Below are 19,976 nucleotides of genomic sequence, written 5' to 3' on the forward strand. Positions count from 1 at the left end.
AGGCCGGCGGTGGGCGGCGCCGCGGCACCCGGATGTGCGGGGGCACCGTGGGGCCGCCGCTGACTCACCCGCCCCGCCCGCCGCGCCTGCGCCTGGCCCGGGGAGAGGGGCGGCGTCGCGCCGGGCTGGCGCTGGGAAGCGGCTGGGCCCCGGCTGCCGCCGCCGGGCCTGCAGCACCTCGGCAGCAGCTCCTGCTCTTTTACTGTGCCTGGTGGAGGGCATACGGGTGGGCATGTGTAACAAAGGTACGCGCGTTAGATTTGTTAGCAGACGTGAAAGCACATTAGACATCTTATCAATAGGGTCACAGAAATAATTAGGTTGAAAAGATCTCTGAGATCATCGAGTTCAGCCTACGACCGAACACCAGCTTGTCAACTAGCCCATGGCACTAAGAGCCACATGCAGTCTTTCGTTAAACACCTCCAGGATGGTGACTCCCACCATTTCCCGGGGCAGCCTGTTCCAATGTCTAATGGCCCTTTCTATGGAGAAATTCTTCCTAATGTCCAATCTAAGCTTTCCCTGGCGCAGCTTCAGACTGCATCTTGGCAGTCTCTTCCAACCTCGTTATTCTGTGATTCTCGTCCTGTCACTTACCTGGGAGAAGAGGCTGACTTCACCTGGCTACAGCCTCCTTTCAGGCAGTTGTAGAGAGTGATATGGTCTCCCCTGAGGGTCCTTTTCTCCAGGATAAATAGCCCCAGCTCCCTCAGCCACTTCCCAGAAGACTTGTGGTCCAGACCCTTAACCAGCTTCATTGCCTTTCCCTGGACATAGGTAACATTAAAGCACGTACACTGAATCTGTTTGCATTATTTCTATATGAAAATGTGCTCCCCCTAGCCTAAGCCATCACCTAAAATGCCCTTCCCAGATCAGTGCTTAAAACAGGATTTAAAATGATGTCTTTCTCCAGGGAGAGTGCCATGTGGCTGACCCTGTGCTCTAGGGTTTTAAGGGCTGCCCGTGCCCAGCTGTGACACCTCCTGCCCTGCTCACCTACAGCCTGGATCACGTGCCTGTAATCAGTCCCACTGGCACTGTATTATACTCTTTTATTTAAAAAGTTTTTTTCCAGTATAGCTTTGATATTGGTTTACATGACTGAGAAAGTCTCAGGCTTCCTTGCCTTCATTTGCACACTGGGAGGAACATGGGAGCTCACCAGAAGTTAGCTTGACAGGGAATTTGGATAATTATTGTACTTGATAATCCACAAAGCATTTGATCACTGAGGAGAGTTATTACAGTGCCTGTCTTTAACATACATAATTACATTTTGAACAAAGTTTACTGGCACGTCTTTACCAGCTACCTAGTAACATTGCCAAAACAAATTTTCCTAGAAGCCCAGGGGAGACAGATTGAAGTAAAATACTTCCACAGAATAATTAACACTCATCTTCCCAGTAGTACAACTGCAGCCATACCAAATGAATCAGGAGTATTGCAACAGATGCTGTATCATTAAGTACCAGATGTACAGCACTGGAATTAAATACTAAACTGACTGCAGGTTGTAAAGTAGCACAGGTGAGGTCACTTCACCAATTTCAGATGGAGTCTAACATGCAGCTGATACATGTTTTGCTGGTTATTTTGGCAACAGCCTAAGTAAAAAACAAAAATAAAGAGGAGGTTGAGAGTTCCCTATTTTTTTTCCCCTACATAAAGATGTTTGAAAGCATATAGGAATTCTTGAAACATTTGTAATTTCTGAAGACTCATTGCTATGCTCTAGAAGAGATGCTAAGTTTAGGTTTATCATTTCCTCTCTAAAACCAAATGGAACCACTAACTATTTAATATTCTTTTATCCATCTGAAAGTTACTGAATTTGCTTTCTCTGGTTTTGGTATTGTAAATAGGAAACAAGAAGGAAAATAATACAACTGGAATAGCATAGACAGATTAATAGATACCAACAGTGTGGTGATCAACCAGGATTTACACAATCAGCTACTGTGCATGACCCCTTATATTGGCAAACACTGAAAACTGATGGAGACAAAGAGCAAGTAAAAGAGCGTCAATAACAGCCTATTCTGTGTGGAATAGCCAAGAACATAAAGCAATTGATAATGAATTACCAAGACTCCTGGCATGCAGCTGCAGCATCCTAAGAAAAAAAATCAACTGTATTTATGAGCATCTCAATTTATGAGTTATCAATCACTAGCAATGAACAGAGAAAAATCCTAAATGATATGGTATTTCAGGACATCCAAACTGCATTTAACAACTTTTTCTCTGTGGCAAAGAGTACTATATACAGCAAATCTGTGAGATCTTGTTTTCAATCAATATAGCTGGAATTGCATTCTGAGGTTTAATTTTGAATGAGGGTTATTCAATGACTACTTTAAGCCTGTATTTCATAAAATCAACCTAGGAAAAAAAAAAGAAGTCTCATTCACATTCAAGTTGCTAAATGCTAAACTGATAAGAAAATATTATTTCCATATACCATGCTTGTACATGGGCTTTGTGCCATCTCAACCTCTGTCTAGGGGACAGAGGTTACTCATGTACCAATTGTGTCAAGATCTTGGTATGTCGCTCATAAGAGGGGGAGACTTGCTACCATGTCAGAGTCATTTCCTCAGGCCTCCTTTTGCAAAAACTCTAGAACCCTTTTTTATACAGCATATTACCTTGCCTATAAAAAATTATAAGGTTAAGTTGCCTTACGAGGTCTTCAGGAAGAACAGGGACTATGGCTACAACCTGTTTTATGGAGACACTTGAAAAGTTTACATAGAACTGCTTGCAGATCAAGAAAGCCAGGTGACTGGATTGAAATACAGACCTTTGAAAACTTTTTTCCTTATTCCTGTTTATTTAAAATAACTCAGTAACTGACTGTATTACTCAAGCTACAACAGTCCATCATGATGAAATTCTGCAATATTACTGCCTAGCAAGAAATCTGTGATATGTAAAGGCTAATAAGAAATGAATGATTTTAGTGTTCCTTGTATGAAAAATGAAGTAATATAAAGCCAATTTGAATATTTTTAAATTTGAAATTCATTAAATATTCAAGTTCATACAGTGGAGAGAGACTTGCCATGTCCCCAGATCCACAGGAAGAGCTGATGGTATTGACTTAATATAGTTTAAATTACTCTTTAGGATTCCCATCATATCCTGCCTTGTGGGTCTCTCACAGAGCGTAACAAGAGGAAAAAAGGGAAAAGGGAAAGACTTTTGATTTTTGTACCTTTTATGACACATATACGGTTAACACAAGCAGCTACATACCAGTAGTACAAAACATATGTGAATAAATGAAGTGTCCAGTGGTACCAAATAACCTCTAAGTTTTTCAGGCAAAACATTTAAATTCACAGAAAATGAGACAATATTTTGTGGTGGGCAGGTGCATGAGGAGAATGACTCTTCCAAAGCACAGAATGGTGAATCTTCAGAAGCTGCATAACACCACTCTGAGTCACAGGTCTGTAAAGCTATTTCATGGTCATTGGGTCAAAGATTTACATAAACTAAAAGTAAATATTTTCATTTCCAGCACACGGATAAGTGTTTTCAGTTATTCACATGCAGTTCATTCACCTAAACATCGGCAGTCATCTGCAGTTTCTTGAACTGGGGGCAGCAGTGCTCAACAAGCCGTTTCAAACCCAGCAGCAGCAGCAGCAGCAGATAGTGACTGCCAAAGGACAATAAATCATGAAGAGGCATTATTCTCCTGAGAAATTTAAACGGAAAGTTACTTTCCTGTAGCCAATACTCAGGACGAGCACATTACATTACTAAAACTTTTAGCTTCATAGTTGCAAATCAGCCACTAGAGGTCAGTGGTTTGGAATAAAATTAGCACACGGAGGAAGAATTCCATTTCATTTCAAATGGACAAATCATATAATTAAATAGAATTTCCAGCCTCTGAGTAAGGAAAAAGAACTCTTAAGGTTAGCAGCACTTACCTTCACCCAAAAGCAAAAAGCTAGTTTAAAATTCTTAAAAACAATACTAGGTACATAACACATAAAATACTGAAACAAGTACTCATTCTTTACAGTAATATACAGACATGCATAAAAACACAGGTCTGGAGGAAGCTTCTTGCATCATCAGGTTCAGTCTCTTGCTACTCCACTTGTCCTATAATTTCTTACATGAACCAAGCAAGGACCAGCTTAAAAGCAGCTTGATTCTTTTGCTTGTAAGAAAAAAAAAATTACAATAATGTGAAATAAGCTCAATTAGTACTTTTGAAGTGCATAAAGGCAGTGTATTAGAAGCACCTGTGCAGTGCAAGAAACTTCTTTAACAACTATTTCCCTTACAAATGTGTAACATTCTGCAGAGAGAGAAGGCCACCAGAGGACAGGAAGAGGCTGTTTCATCATGAAGTGCAAAGTATATTAACACTTCCAAAAAGGAGGAAAAACCCTCAAAGTATTACATTTTATTTAGTCATGTATCTAGTGATGAAAGTATACATACACATCCATTCACGGTACATACACACTGGTGCACCTGAATGTCTTACCTCTGCCTCAGTGTGATGTTAAAAAATCTGAGATAATTAGAAATGTGAATAGAGCCATTGGATGCTCAAACACATACATGCTGAACTTGATGCTTGTTGCTGTACCTGTAGTTTTCTAAGGCTTCAATATTTCTCTGTATTATACAGTTACACAACTGAAAATGCCACTAGACATATGAAAATTCAGAAAATCAACCTCGGATTTCCATCTGCCATTACAAAAAACTTTTCATTAATGGCTTTGATTTATACTTTAACACTGAAAGGATTCATTTATTTCAATTATTTTTGTTGTGCTTTAGTCAGAACCTAACTGAAGTTGTAATAGCAGAAAGTATGTTGAAAGGGATTGTAATACACAGACATCTGTTTGGTCATCTTTTCCAGATTAAAAAAAATTAAATCCAAAAATATTAAAATACTAAGTTACAAATATCTTGTTCTATGCAAACATACATCAGGACAAAACCTCATGAGTTGTATGTATCAGGTCTTCCCCCAGATTGCCAAGAAAAAAAAAAAAAACCAAGCCCAGAGCATTTCTTTCTTTACTGTTTCACTACAGAAGCTTCAAACATAATAGAGAACACATAATTCCACTGCAGCTGTTTTCTATTTTAAGTAAACCAAAATTAGACTGTCATCTCCTGTACCATGTGGCTATTTCAATTGTATTTTAATTTTTATGGAGAATAAATTATACATAATTTACAGCATGAAAACTTAAGTACTATCCAGAGGATACTGATGGCATAAAACCATGAATGGTGAACTGGGGCTTGTGAAAGCAACAGAGCACACAGCAGGATTTCCAGACATCTTTTTATCACAGAACTGTGTGACTCTTGGAGTGTCCTGCATAGGGCCAGGAGTCAGACTTGCCGATCCTGATTGGTCCCTTCCAATTCAGCATATTCTATGATTCTGGGATTTTCTGTGTTCTCATTATTTTTCTCCCCATTCTTCTTCCTTCCTTTTCTATTGCATTTCCACCTTCATGAAAACTACGGTTGATACTGCTTTAAACCCTGCAAATAATCTAGTCCTGCATCTTTTACAGTTTCTGATTTTCAGCTTAATTTTCCTGTGAAATATCTCAACTAACTAATGCATCATCTTCATCTAACATACTCCTGCTTTTAACAGTGGCAAAGGAACATGAGCAGATATTCATAGGAACACATATAGCAAATGAAAATACCATGATCTGCATTTGTTCCAGGAAAGCAGTTTCCCCAAGCCAGGCAAGAGTCTGGACTGTTCCAACACTTCACTCACCTCACAAGCAAGTTTTCATGGTCAGACACATGGAAGCTGTGATAGAGATGAACTCAAATCAATTTAAAGTAAGAACAAAGTCTTTCATGGCTCCTCAAAATACAATCCATACTACTGCTTTTACAAAAGCCCAGCTGTATGGTGGTAGCCTGGTGTGGTAGAATAAAGCCCATCTGATTGGCACTTGGGTTGAACAGAAGTCGGCTACTAACTGTGCCATCACCAATGAGCTACACCTAGCCCACAAGAAGAGGATAACAGGGTCACATTATTAAAAACAGTGGTTCACAGTTTTGCTTAGTAATTGCAAAACAAATTATTATTATCCTGACAAAAATTCCAAGTAATTCAGCAGTAACCACGACTCATTTTCAGTTCAGCAGTGGCACCTACTTAGGTAGTAGGATGTAATCATAGTCACAAAGTAACCTATTCTAAAATTAAAAGACAGGAATTTTGCCAAAACACAGGTGTACAACTTTCTCTATTAACACCTGCACTGAAAACATGGCAGTAAACTGGGCACACAGGTAGATTTTCTTCCACAGGACTTGGAATTACCTATGCCAGATATAAAGCAGAGTAGTTCCAATGAATTAAAGACAGGAATCAGCTCTTTTTTCTGTTTTGATATACACCTTAATCTTCCTGTTTCTCTAGAAAAAGTAAATGAGGTGCTGCAGTAGCTCACTGCATCCTGCACTATTCTAAACACATACACAAAAAACAAACACCCAACATGCACCTGGAACATTTAACACAAAGCTGTTGGTCACTAACTCAAATTGACTCAGAGATTGGAACTTAAATAAGTGCTGTTTTGCAACACACCCTAGTAATAGTTAAAATCCAGAAAAAATACACAATCTGATTTCAAGAACATCAACAAAACAATAGGTATCAATACAGAAAACTATTTAATTTGTTTCAAAGTATTTGAAATACAAATACTTGACATACAAAATATTTGACATACAAAGCACATACTGTGAAGAAGGGTCACAATAAATTACAAATGGAGATACTTGCTCATTCACTGAGAGAAGCCCTTGGTATTTCCAATTTCATACCATCAAATTTATCATTCTTGCTGATTTAAGCACAGCACTGAACAAATATGGATCCCAGTGCTTTCTTTCACAGGTACTGGTATGGATGATTTACTGCAGTGATCCAATTTGAAAATCAGTAGGGACCAGTAAATCGCTGCATAAAAGAAAGAGCGAATGAGGTGCTTTTTCCTTAGTGTCAGCAGCCTGCGATTACTATGTTTATTAGATTTTCTTGAAAGGGCTTCACATTTTCTCAAATATGCAGGAGAACTGTATTTCCCCTCTGAGCCCTTACATTAGCATTTTGTGCCTCAGTCCTTGAATACAAGTAAAAGATGAATTTTTCAATTAATTTTAAAAGTTTATACCAGCTGGATGGCACAGAACTAAGCAATGAAACTCCCTTACCTGCACAACATCTGCCATTATCACAGAGCTAGCTTCTGCAGAGAAGTTAATAAGTAATGCTGAGCTTTTATGAAAAAGATTTCTGAATTCACATTTAAGATTAAATTCTATTACATTATCCATACTGATATCTTTCCATCTTTGAAATAAAGGATTGCTTGAGGTTCTGTCCTTAAAAGGCAATTTAAAACAGCAAGGCCTGACTGTTCCTGTGACTTTAAGAAAATTATAGCACTATAGAAGTTACAATACAAAGATACACTAACCAATTTCAGTGTCTATATAGTTTAACCACAAATAGGTGTACCACAGCAATTAAAAATTATAGACAATTTAAAAAGATTAGCATACCCTACTACCATCTAGTACCTTAAGTGCTTGGGATCTTACTCTGCTGCATGATTTTTTGTCAGAGATGATGATACAAGGGCCACACCTAGCATTGCACATGAAAATCAATTTTTGACACCACTTTAAAAGAACATGGTGTTCTAGCGCAATGGTCTTCTTTACCCTTAATCTGAGCAATGTAAGGTACAGTACCTTTAAAGTATTTAAGCCTACAGTTAGTATAATTTTAGGAGCAGGACTAACAAGTCATATGTGGAGTAGAAACAAACCAGTTTCCTCTGGGCACTTGTCCAACTCTCTTTTTTCTATTTCCTGCTCTGCCAGAACTCTTACATCCTCTCAGGCAAGCGTTCTTTCCTTCCATGTCTCTATTCCTGTCTGTAAAATAACTTCCTTAATAAACATAGCATCTGTACAGCAAAGGTTGCAATACAGGTGCCTAACAATAAAAGGGTCTGACACAGACTGTACAAAATAACTGGCTACATTATTTGTTTGGACAGTACTATCACATACATAGTTAGCAGCTCAAAAACTGTTGGAAGAAATAGTGGCTCATAATTATAATAATTTTTATTTAAATCCTTGAGACATTAACAGATACTGCTCCACTTAAACACCCATCAAAGAAAGGAGCAAAACATAAAACTGACAGCACAGAAATCACAATAAATGTATAAAATTAAATAAAAGGCAATAAAGGAGAGGATGGATATATTGGTGAGTTACTTTTACGTAAGAAATCCCAACTGGCATTAGCTACTCCAACAGACTCAATGGCTCCTGATACCTTACCTACAGATGAAAACAGACAAGTGTTATATTGAAGTATCACTTCTACAGAAAGCTTGTACAGAGCAAGGGATTGGGCTACCCACACAATCTATGCAACAGCACTTAACCTATGAAAGCTGACAAAAAGCAATGAGCAGTGTGATGTATACCAGTGGAAACAGTTATCACATTAGGTACCTTTCAGTAATACAAAAACTCATCTGCTTCAGTTTGGGGTTGGCAGGCACTTTATGGTCAGTTGCAAAATTTCTCTACAATCACAGACTTCTGTCACAGCCTCTGCACCACAGGTAGCTGTTGACAGCATAGCAGCATGAACATACAGCTCTCTTCACCAAAAAAAACTCAAGCTATCAGGATACAACCAGAATTTTATGTTTAATTTAATAATTAGAATAGAAACAGTCACAAACTGTGGTGAGGAACCAGGCTCAAGGACAGAATGTTTTTGCTGGCATTGAGGAAACTCAGTGTTATCACTTAGGCAGCTGAAAGGCTACAGTAAAAATCAAAGTTGATGCAGTGCACAGGTCAGTTACCCTATTTATTTGGTTTGAACATTATTCTTACAACATTGTTCCATGTTTTCTCGGCATATCAGAGAAGTAAGTTTTACCAGGCCACAAGCTGCTCATTTGTCAAGCAACTCCTCACAAAGTCAAGAATATACTACTGGCCAAATCAAATCAAATCAAATCCCATTTATGAAACTTCCTCCTCTTGGTCCATTTTCAAGACTTAATAGAGTTAAATTCAGTATCCACACGTAAGTTCTACTTCATAGCACTGTCTTCCAACTCTTTACTCACAGCATTGTCATTCACTTACTCCTTTTAATCCTTCTCCGGCATTCATTGAGTTGGATCTCTACTTAGCATCCTTCAGTTACAGCTGCATTACACTGGATCCAGTTTAGACTCGTCTCTAATTTAATAACATCATACAATTAAGGAACAGGAGAATGCACCTGTAACAGCAGTCAGACCACAAAAATTTGCTCAGAAGTAATATGTTGTTTTGCTTACAGTAATTACAGATTTATTTGCCTTCCACTCCCAGTGTGGGGGATCAACTTAGATGACCAAATTAATTTTTAAATCGCAGTGGTGCAAACAGCTGAAGAGAGTCTGATGTCACCATTCAAAAAACACATCATGCAACATGACAGAGGGTCTAGAATCATGCTGAGGAACTGAAACGGTAACAAGTAAGCCTGGATTTTTTTCTCTGATTAGATACCATTGTTGCAGTGCTCATTCTTGGGTTAGATTTTGAAGGAAAGGGTCATAAATTTTTGCACCTCAGAAGGCAAAAATTCCCTATAAAATAATTTAGAAATGCACAAGACATTATATCCCAATTCAGGAGCAGCACTGGGAATATAAGAACATGCACACATACACACAGGACAGCATTCTGCTCAACTTCCAGGTTCAAGCATCAGTAAGTTGTATTAAGAGAGACAATGAGCCTGAAAAGCCTAGCAAGTTACATTTAACACTCCTTTTATTGCAGTAGAAAGTTTAGTTTTTATAAAATCCTCAAATTACAGGATATACATATAATCAATCTCATTGCAAGTCTTTAGCAGCTGTAGAGCATTAACTGCATGCAGTTGCTTCTGCAGTGTGCAAGTATTCTATAAATAGCTAATAATGTTCAGAGAGCAAGACAAGTAGTCAAAGAATATCATATTCAATTACCAACTGGTTCAACAGTACCAAGAGGTTGAGAAAAAAAATGAAATAAGTTTATAAATACATGGCTCTGATCTAAAAACTAATACAACTGGAAAGTCAGAATGATATTCACATCACAATCAAAATAACTCAACAGTTACAGGAAAATACTTTGCTTCAAGACTGTTTTTGAAAGAGTTTCACGTAAGGTTTCTCTGACCATGGAAGAATAGTTAAGTTCAGTACTACAGAAGTTTACAAAAGGCCAATGAAAGCCCCTTAACTTTATGCAGTTAGAATACTAACACTAACTACAGAAAATCTGGCAAATATTTTGCCTTGAATTTCTGGAAAGAAGTTGTGTTCAGACAGATAGTATTATTTTTTCATAACCTACCCTTCAGCTGCTGGGTGAATGCATCATCAATGTAATTAATCTATGCACTTAATTTAATATTCACTTCCATAGTCATCAGATGGATTTATGCCAAGAAATCCTACACCCATTTGTTTCAGAAGCTGCCTAAACAGGTACAATTCTTTATGCAAATTTCCCATCACAATGAGGGTCTCAGAAACTGGAATAACAATTTATATAGAGCTAACTACAGATTAATTTTCTAAAAAGCTTGAATTACTGCAGTCTCACATTTGTGTGGACACAAGAACCAATCTGCAATGACTCTGCGAAAGTTACTTCATTTACATTGATCAGTTCATTTGAGACATGGTTAAAGTTTAAGCATTGCATCTTTGAAAATCCTACAGGTCAACAGTTTGGCTTGGTAAAACAACTTGTTACGACAAGAAAACTGCACAGTTTTCTGTGATCAGTCTTGGTATTTCTTCCAACAGTGTAAGGTAAGATTATGTCACAAGGTAGAAATGTGGGAGAGTTCTTTTTAAGTATTATTAATAAAAATAGCCTCTCCTTCACAAAAAGTGTTATCTCTGTCAGCTTGATAGATTTTCTTCCCTTGTGTTAACTTCAAAGTGGGCTGTATTTCTACACTGAGTATAAATTGGACAAAATAGTTCTACATATACATTTTGTAAGCAGAAGTATACTGTCCAAAGTGTACTGCATAGGTATGTGTATCAACTGCTATCCACTGGAGACATCCTAAAGTAGCTAAAGTTAGTTCCAACTAACATAAACCTAGTGAGCACAGATCTCTTACAAGAAGTTTCAATCAATCTCAAACAATCCTTGATTTAAAAAATAAAGCAAAACAACAAACTTGTATGATTGGGCACGTTCTAGGTAGGATGCAGCTACTTTTTTTATCAATTAACAATACAGCACAGTAATTTTAAGTTTCTATTGTTTGTTTTTGATATGCTAAATTTCGTATTATTTCCAAGAAAAGCATATATGTATTCTTATACAGCCTGGAGTGAGACCAGTGTAAAACCAGGAATTTCCAATCATCAGCAGAAGTGCCAGCTGCTCAAATGTTCACAAAACACAAGTGCCTGAATTTGGCTATGCAACAGTTGGTGCCAATCTGCTTATAAAGGAAATGCCGCTGAGGCATAGTCTTCTTATAAAAACAGGGCACGAGGGCTTCATTATTAAGTGTTCAACAACAATCCTGAGCTCGGTGAAGAGAGTCCTGAAAAATCAGATTTAAAGACAGTTTTAAAATCCTACAGCATTTTTCAGAAGTATTATCTACATATATCTTTTTAATTCACTTCCTTTCTCAACATCACACATACACACACACAGAGACATTTTAAGTTAAATTCTTTGGACCAATCCAGTGCTGCAGTATCTTCAAGAGCATCAGAATTCTTGATTTTTAAACATTAACATTTTAACTAACTCTATATCCATCCTCGACTGGAAGCTACTGAAGTAGAGACAACAGAGAAACTCCACCTTCAAGCAAATAAACAAAAGGAAAAAAAAAAGAAATACTATAAAGACTATAAAAAGCACTATAAAAAAAGACAAAAAATAATAATGCTTTATCACAAATAGTGTAAGGAGTTGGGAGACAATTAAGTGTTTGTGCTACTTCTTCCCAATATGCAAGAATCCTGCACTGCAGAAGCAACTAGAAGACGACAGGCATGAGAAATAAAACCCACATCAACAGTTTCCCTTAAAACAAAAAAAATGACAGCAGAACATTTTGGATAAACTAGTTCTACTGAAAGTCAATTTTAGTATTGCACAGCTTAAATTATTTTTAGATACCAAAGTAGTAAAGCAACTTCATCGATGTTGTTGGTGTTAGTTAAAAATAAATATATGTAGTAGGATGGAACAATTGATTTCTTGCAAAAATAGGCAATAGAAGACAATTAAGCTTAAGATTCTCAGACCTGTCCTTGCATACCATGGCAGCCAAAGCCACTTTCTCGGCACTTTAGCAAGCCATTTTCTGATCAAGTAGACTGGAAAGTATGTTCACAAAACCTTATGCTATGTAATGGTCATAAGAAAACTTCTGAGAAAGCACTCACCTGAGAAAACGCTCATAGAAATATTTATGATTTCAAAGTCTAAAGCAACAATATTGGCTTGACCAACTTCATAAACAATAAGGTCCTATTTAAAATATAATTAGCTTTATTTATGAATTCAACTACAGAAGGTAATGAACATGTTTAAGATCATCCACGGCATTTTTTTCTCAAAATAAAACTTCTCTCTTTTCCAGTACTACACAAGTTTTTAAGTGCCTATTTATATATGGGCTTAGCCTCATATGTACCTAGGATCTAAAAATAAGGATATCTTTCTGAAAAGAAAGACCTTCTTCCAAAGTGTACTTTTAATTACACAAGCACGTTCTGAAAGCTCCCATTCAAGAATAGTGGTACCTTTCTGACCACTTACGTGAAAAAATCTAACCTTTAACCAGCCAGGGATTTATTTAACATCCAGGTGTATTTCACATTCTATAATTGCCATTTGCAGATGTAGTATTGTGAGTTCTGCATTCATTTTAGAATGAAAAGTTTCTGAATGCCTAAGCACTATGCAGTTAAACACTAACTTCCAAAATCAATTTAGTACTTACCGACAGTATGGATTTCGTCGAGAAGAATAGCGTAATGTAAGAAACCTATAGTAAATGAATGGCTGGAGCAGACTCCCTTGTCCACTGAAAGAGAATAGTTCAGTAGAGCTTACTAATGACAAAAAAAACCCCCAAAACAAAACACCAATACCAGGATTTTTTCTAAGAAAAGCAAGCAAACTACTTGGGCTCAAAGAAAAGCTAGATTTGGGTCACATTGGTTCAGAAAATCTAGACCTGACAAGAAAAAGTACATAACCATATACTTACAAATACAGAAGCTTCCATTACAGAATAAAACTGCTCAATGAAGCAGTTAAAGAAGTGCTGTTCTTGTATTGATTTTATATTTATGAAGTGTTTTTATATGCCTCATTTCTGGTGGTATGCAAAGAATCACAGGAATGGTGGTGGATGTGTTCCGCAGCAAGAAAACGTGTGTTGGTCCAGCACAAAAACTGGCTGACACAAGTAGTCCAGTTACAGTGAGCCTTTTCACTTTGAATATCTGGGCCATATTTCTAGCATCTTTTGCAAAACTTCTCAGAACACATTGCAGACAACTACAGACGTATAATGCGACTTTAATGCCAAGCTAATACCCAGTTATTTCACTTACAGTGAAATTCGGTTTTGGTATTTCACAAAACTGCTGTTTCAAATGGCTGTGCTGTGAAACTGTGAAAACGCAGCACACAAACCATACACAGCAAAGCACAGAAATGCCCTAAGTTTTAGTGACTTAGGGCATGTATTTAAAATCACTTTAGTGACTTTAAATACATTATTTAAAAATTCTGTTTGAATTTAAACATGATGGCTCCAGGAAGTAGAACTCCTTCAAGTATTAGCAGCATCTTTACCCAGAAGAAAAATATAAAGTGAAAGTGAGCTACAGGAGGGACAAAAGAGGAAATCTTGAAACCTGTACAGTATTGACAAACAATTTAATATGCTACAACATTTAAAGAACAAGATCTCGCAATAGCTGCATTTAACAATTAAATTATTTTAAAATTTGGCATATGATTTTTTACAAGCTTCAGTATCTGCTAGATGACATACCAAGTAGCAACATTTCTCATATTACATTCTCCACAGAGAGGCAAAAGAAAAAAAAAGCTATACTAAGTTCAAAGCACTTGAAAGTTTCAGATACTGGATAGAGTGTATCTGTCAGCTGGTAAGTGGTCTTAGATGAAATGCAATCCTTGAGGGCTGAAGCATTGAAATGTTCAGCAGATATAACAAAAGATAAAGACAAATTATGCATCCTATCCACTTCCAGGAAGATAAAGCCTCCCTTCTACTGGTTATGAGACCACTCAAGATAAATGCTCTCAGTATGCTATACCTTGTAGAGAACAAAGGCTGTATTCCCCCTCCAAATACTAAAAGGCGATGACCCAAACTTCAGAGACTGGCAGGTCATTATGCCTATACAACTTCAGTAGGATTCCAATATGTTCAAGATCCCTAAAATGAATTCAACAGGCTGCACAGCAGGCAAAACCAAATGGAATAAAAAAAACCCAGAAGGGTCATTGCTCAGAAGCATCATAGGAGAGAATGCAACCTGCTCCTGCTTGCACAGTTTTTGCATAATGAAACTCCATGCCATTTAAATTTCAGGAATCTAATTTTAAAAAATAAGAGTTCATTTTCAGTGAAGCTGAAAATCTTAATGTTGTATTAAACTAACCAAAATTAAACTCACTGAACAATATACTGACAGAAATGTAGGCGAATTCAAGTTTCAAGCCTGAAAAACTTCCATGTGACTCATCACCCACGCTATGAAAGGGAAGGTTTTCTGGTGCTCAGTTGCATCACAATGAATGTTTTTTGATGTCAGGATGCACCAACTTAAGAAGCCTAGGAATCAACTAAATTTCACTTGAAATTCAAGCCTTGGTCAGGCAGAACCATACAAATGGAGTACTATGATCCACAGAGAACTCATTTGCAAAAAGTAGTCTTGTGTAGCAAGTTGCTAATTATTTAAATATTTATCATAATTCTTACCTGAAGAGCATAAAAACTGTAGCTGGCATCAGGAAAATTTCATTGCAAGCAATGAATTTTAGAATATTCTGTTGATTAGCATCCAGTTTCTCTAAGAGATTTCTCAAAAAGGGCAAACTATTTGAACTTCGTGCCTTTAAATAAGAAAACATGATTTACAGAAAACCTGCAAGTTACACCTATCTTCATTAGCACAGAGAAAACAAAATACAAACAATTGTCATTTACCACCCATTTATATCACCCATTTTAAGACTTCATCAGTATTGAGATTAGTATCCTAAGGAAAACTACTGCAGGCTTGGAACTCCGTAATTTACAGAATTCAGTTAAAAGCATCAGGTGTTGCAATTCCCTCATCCACCCATTTTAGGTTCAACTGCACAGAGATGGCTACGAGCCTTGTTCAGTCCACTAGGAGGAAGTGCCCACGGTAGCAAGACAGCCCAGTTAGGAACGCCAAAGCCTGGAGTTACATTGAAATGCACAAGGCAGTGCATTGAGCAGCAAGTCCAACTGGCTAGTATTTTGCTTGCTAGTCTCACCCTGTAGTTTGTTACTTTACTACTGAAATAGAAAAATAAAATTCTCAGGATATGGTTTAGCTTGAAAAAGACACATCTAAAGTTTCAACTTAACTGTTCCACAGCTTTTGTTTCCCTCAAAGAAAAGCATTTGAAGAAAAATAATTAGTGTCAACTCCAACATATCATCCCACAGAAGGGGAAAATATAAAAAAACAAACCACCAAACCCAACCAACCCAGAAAAGTCTTCTCAAATTCTCTGTGCTGAGATTCTATACTACAGTTTCACTCTAATTCCTCTAGTGAAACCAAAGAAAACCAAACCAGAGCTGCAACTTAAACCTGTTAATAAACCCCAAGAATACCAACTGTATTAATCGTAACATATACATATCATACTTACATCAAGAACCTTCTTTGTGTATGTGGCAGCATGAAGCAGAGAGAACAGCAGAACTGGAAAAATACTCACTGAAGCAAGCCATAAGGAAAATTACACACTTTACAAGTGCTTCATTTCTCTGTGATTTTATACTACACAAGTCATAGCTCGATGGCTCTTTGCAAGAGTTTGGCTGGAATGACCTATACTGGATGAAGATATGTGTAAGTCTAAAATCTATAGCTCTTCCTTTTGCTTCTTACATCTCTTTGCTATGCCTTTTTATTAACTTCAAAATAAGGCTATCTGCAAACATGCAAAAGTATAACACACACCATTACACACCAGTGTGTTTCTACTGAAAAAAGAAATGCGTTTTTTCTGCACAGAAGGCACATGTGAGCTTACTACTCAAAACCTCTTAAATACATGTAGCCATATTTTTTGTTAAAAGATGATACAAAATTAATTTCTTTACCAAAGAACACACAGGTGGCAGCCATTGCGATTTTACAGAACAAGAATGTAGACATTTCTCTGCCAGAAAGATTTTAGGAGTAGGACATTAAGCATACATAGCGTGGCATAAAGAAATGTCAGCTCTGACATTTGACACCTTTGACAATCCACAGGAGCAAATTTTTTGCAGATTTTATTGGTTTAATAACTTATCTGAGAAAGTTACTACTGAATAATTATCTCTCTACATGATGAATGTCTGCTACAGTGAGAAATCATGTATAAACCCTGTACCAGCAATAAATGAAAATTACCAACTTCTCCAAATATCACTGGAGAGCGGTCATAAAATCCACCAAACTTAAATCTTGAAAAAAGAAAATCTAAGCAGCCAGAGAATGCAGTGTACTAATTATAGAGCTGATTAAACTGAATATGGATCAATCAACATAAGCCTCTCATATTTTACATAGAGTATGTTCTATGAATAGCAAACATTTCAAACTAGTTTTTCAAACAATGGCAAAGGTGATTAAAAGAATCAGATTTCTAATATATTTAAAAACACTAGCAGGATGACACAAGTAAAGGATACTTGTAACAGGGTAGGAATTCACAAAGATAAGGGAGTACAACAGGTAATGGCAGCTGTCCTCGAGCAAAGCCTGGGCCAGAAATGCCCTGCTAAGCTGGAAGTGCGGTAGCCTTTGGTGTAGTCGGAGGGCACTGGTAAGAGCATTTGCCAGCAAGGCACGCTGATAGAAGCTTGCTGCTTCATGCAACCTGCAAATCATCAGAGGAGATGTTACTATGTGAACCAAGCTCAGAAGTCTTCTACCCTCGAGAATTGCATCACAACTGAACAACACCTAAAGTATTTATTTCTATTATTGTACATAACCACTATTACCAAAAAATAACTCAAAAACTGGTTAACACTGACTTTACTGAAGGTGCCTAAAGTAAAACAACTCAATATATTACTCCATTTACACACAAAAACATGCATTTACCACTACTTTACATTTGCTCAACACATTTTCCAAACACATCTACAAGTGTTTTAAACCAATCTAAAATCTGTAAGCTGCTCTGACAAAAAGCATCCAAGTAAGCTGAGTAACAGCAATTTACTCTTACATGAAAAAACAATTCTATGCAAAGGGAATCTAGTTAGTTTGTAAATTTTAATGCTGTTTTACAATATTACACTACATACCCTAGAAGAGGCAGGACAAATAAAGCTGAGCAGTAGACTGTGAACAAGCGGGAAATCCACATTGCTGTATCCAACTTGTTAGCCATCAGAAATTGCTACATCGGAAAAGAAAAAAAAGGAAAAATAAAAAAAGACCAGCCCCAACAGAAGTCAGTATCTTAATATTTGCATACAATGAACATTCTTCCCAGCTATACTGAATTGCAAGTCTTTCTCCAATCTCAAATATAAGCAAATTATAGCTTGAAGCAGAAAGCTTTTCTTTTGTTCTGTGATACTTGGCTCATACAATGTTACTAGCCAGATCAAAAATAGCTTGGCTTCCTCAGAACCAAGAGGCTCCTTTGTACAATACAATCAAATACAGTCATAAGAACTTCTAGAAAAATAGTTTTCCTATCCAAACACACCTCACTAAACAGTCAGCTTCACAAATGTTACCATGTAGGGTTTCTAGACCTGACTGACTTTTGTATCGACTGCTTCAAGGTTTCTTTTAGAATACAATACACAGGTGGGGCTAAATCTCCACAATTCTTAGCAAGGGGGAAAAATACAGGGTCAGGTAAAGTTAGCAAAACTACATTACAAGGAAAGTGGCATTGTTTTGGCCTACATATTCCTGGCCTTGAACAAGCAGAAACATTTTCATAGTAATCCTGCACCTCTCCTGTTGTTGAGCTCTCCCTAACTACAGCCCTCCTCAGTCCTGCTATAGCCCCAGCGCCAGAAAGGCTGTCATGAAGCACAGAATGCTTTTGGCTATATGTGCCTCAGACTCAAAACAACAGCTTCCTTCCACCTGAAAGAGCTACGGTTTTTTTCTAAATTTGGACCAGCTTTTGAGGATTTCTCTTCTCCTCTATATTCCTAGTGCATCTCCATGGAAATGACCAGAAACCTACAAGCATCTTTATAATATGATCTCGTATCTTAGTTGCACAATATAACAACAGAAATGGCATGAAGCTGTGTCAAGGCCAGGTTAGATTATCAGGAAAAGGTTTTTCACCCAGAGGGTGGCTGGGCAGTGGAATTGGCTCCCCAGCGTCAAGTACCACGCCTGTCTGAGTTCAAGCGTTTGGACAATGCTTTCAGGCACATGGTGTGACTTCTGGGGTGTCCTGTGCAGGGCCACGAGTTGGACTCGATGATCCTTGTGGGTCCTTTTCAACTCAGCATATTCTATGATTCTGTGAAATACAGATGCTACCACACTGAATTACTTTCAGCTGAGCCATTTTCAAGAGCGGCGGCACACTAATAGCACGCTTTCAATCGCGAAGCGAGAGCAGCTTCCCCCTGCCCGCACCCGGGCGCGCAGTGCCTCGCTGCCACCCCAGCAGGACCCCCCCGCCGCCGGAGCAGCACCGCGCCCGGCCCGGGCCCCTCAGGCCCGGGAGCTCCTTACCACGGCCCCGCCGCCGGCCCCGCCTGGCATGGGCCCGTTCTGCGTGGAGTCCGCCATGGCCGCACCTGCGGGGAGAGAAGCGCCTCAGTTTGTGGGACAGGGACGACCGCAGCCGCCGCCTCCCGAGCTCCCGCTCCCGGCCCGGCCGCGACCCACCGCAAGCGCCACACCGGGCACGGAACACGCTCCTGCGGAGCCGCACTCCCGGATGCAGCCGGACGCCACTTCCCGCGAACTGCGGGGCTGCCGGGCAATGTAGGCGGTGACTGGGACGCTCCCGACGGCGCTGGGCGGCGACGCGGGGATGTCCCGGCGTGATTGCGGCGGGTGCGGCGCTGCGGCTGCGGGGCGAGCCCGCTGGGCAGGACACTGGTCCCTTCCCCCGCTGTGCAGAGCAGCCCCAACGACAGCCCCGTCTGTAGGGTCTATTCGGGAGCACTTGTGTGTGGTGACAGCAACGGCAACACTATTAATGCGCGCTTCGGCCCCACTGTGGGGAGTGTTTGCTCACTGGAGGCCGACTGGATTTCCAGGGCTCTGGATTTCCACGGCAACCTGGTGAGGCTTAGTGCTGTGCATCAGCAATATAAACTGGAATCGTAGAGTCACAGGACCCAGGCAAGGCGCTCCGCAGTTCCCGGTGCTGCGGTAGCCCGGTGGTGTCGCACAAAAACGGTGCGAGGTTGCGTCCCTGCGTTTTAGTGTCATTGATTCCCTATAATGTAAAAAGCGAAAAAATAATTTTTTTAAAAAAGCGCGCAGCTTCAAAGCCACGTGTGCCTAAAGATTCGTACTATCAGCGGTACTACGTTAAAAAGCGGCATCTTCGAAAGA

The 19,976-nt window shown here is 38.8% G+C and overlaps 1 protein-coding gene across 2 annotated transcripts; it reads right to left on the reverse strand.

Moving 5' to 3' along the window:
- Positions 1–8,166: 8,166 nt before the first annotated feature.
- On the reverse strand, positions 8,167–19,410 carry TMEM33 (transmembrane protein 33). Of its 2 annotated transcripts, none has more exons than XM_042053095.1 (8): positions 19,313–19,410; positions 19,143–19,207; positions 17,732–17,826; positions 17,108–17,295; positions 16,075–16,142; positions 15,146–15,279; positions 13,121–13,204; positions 8,167–11,701 (listed from the first exon to the last, which is right to left on the reverse strand). In XM_042053095.1, the coding sequence occupies exons 2-8, from the start codon at positions 19,197–19,199 to the stop codon at positions 11,572–11,574; spliced, it is 756 nt and encodes a 251-aa protein (XP_041909029.1). In that variant the 5' UTR covers positions 19,200–19,207; positions 19,313–19,410; the 3' UTR covers positions 8,167–11,571. The 2 variants fall into 2 exon arrangements, with proteins under 2 accessions (XP_041909029.1, XP_041909030.1); XM_042053096.1 differs by having other exon boundaries at positions 19,299–19,383.
- Between the last annotated feature and the right edge of the window lie 566 nt (positions 19,411–19,976).

Source organism: Corvus kubaryi, unplaced genomic scaffold (assembly GCF_017639235.1).
Source record: "Corvus kubaryi isolate FWS band 111438036 unplaced genomic scaffold, C.kubaryi_AGA036_p1.0 split1-131, whole genome shotgun sequence".
Taxonomy (NCBI): domain Eukaryota; kingdom Metazoa; phylum Chordata; class Aves; order Passeriformes; family Corvidae; genus Corvus; species Corvus kubaryi.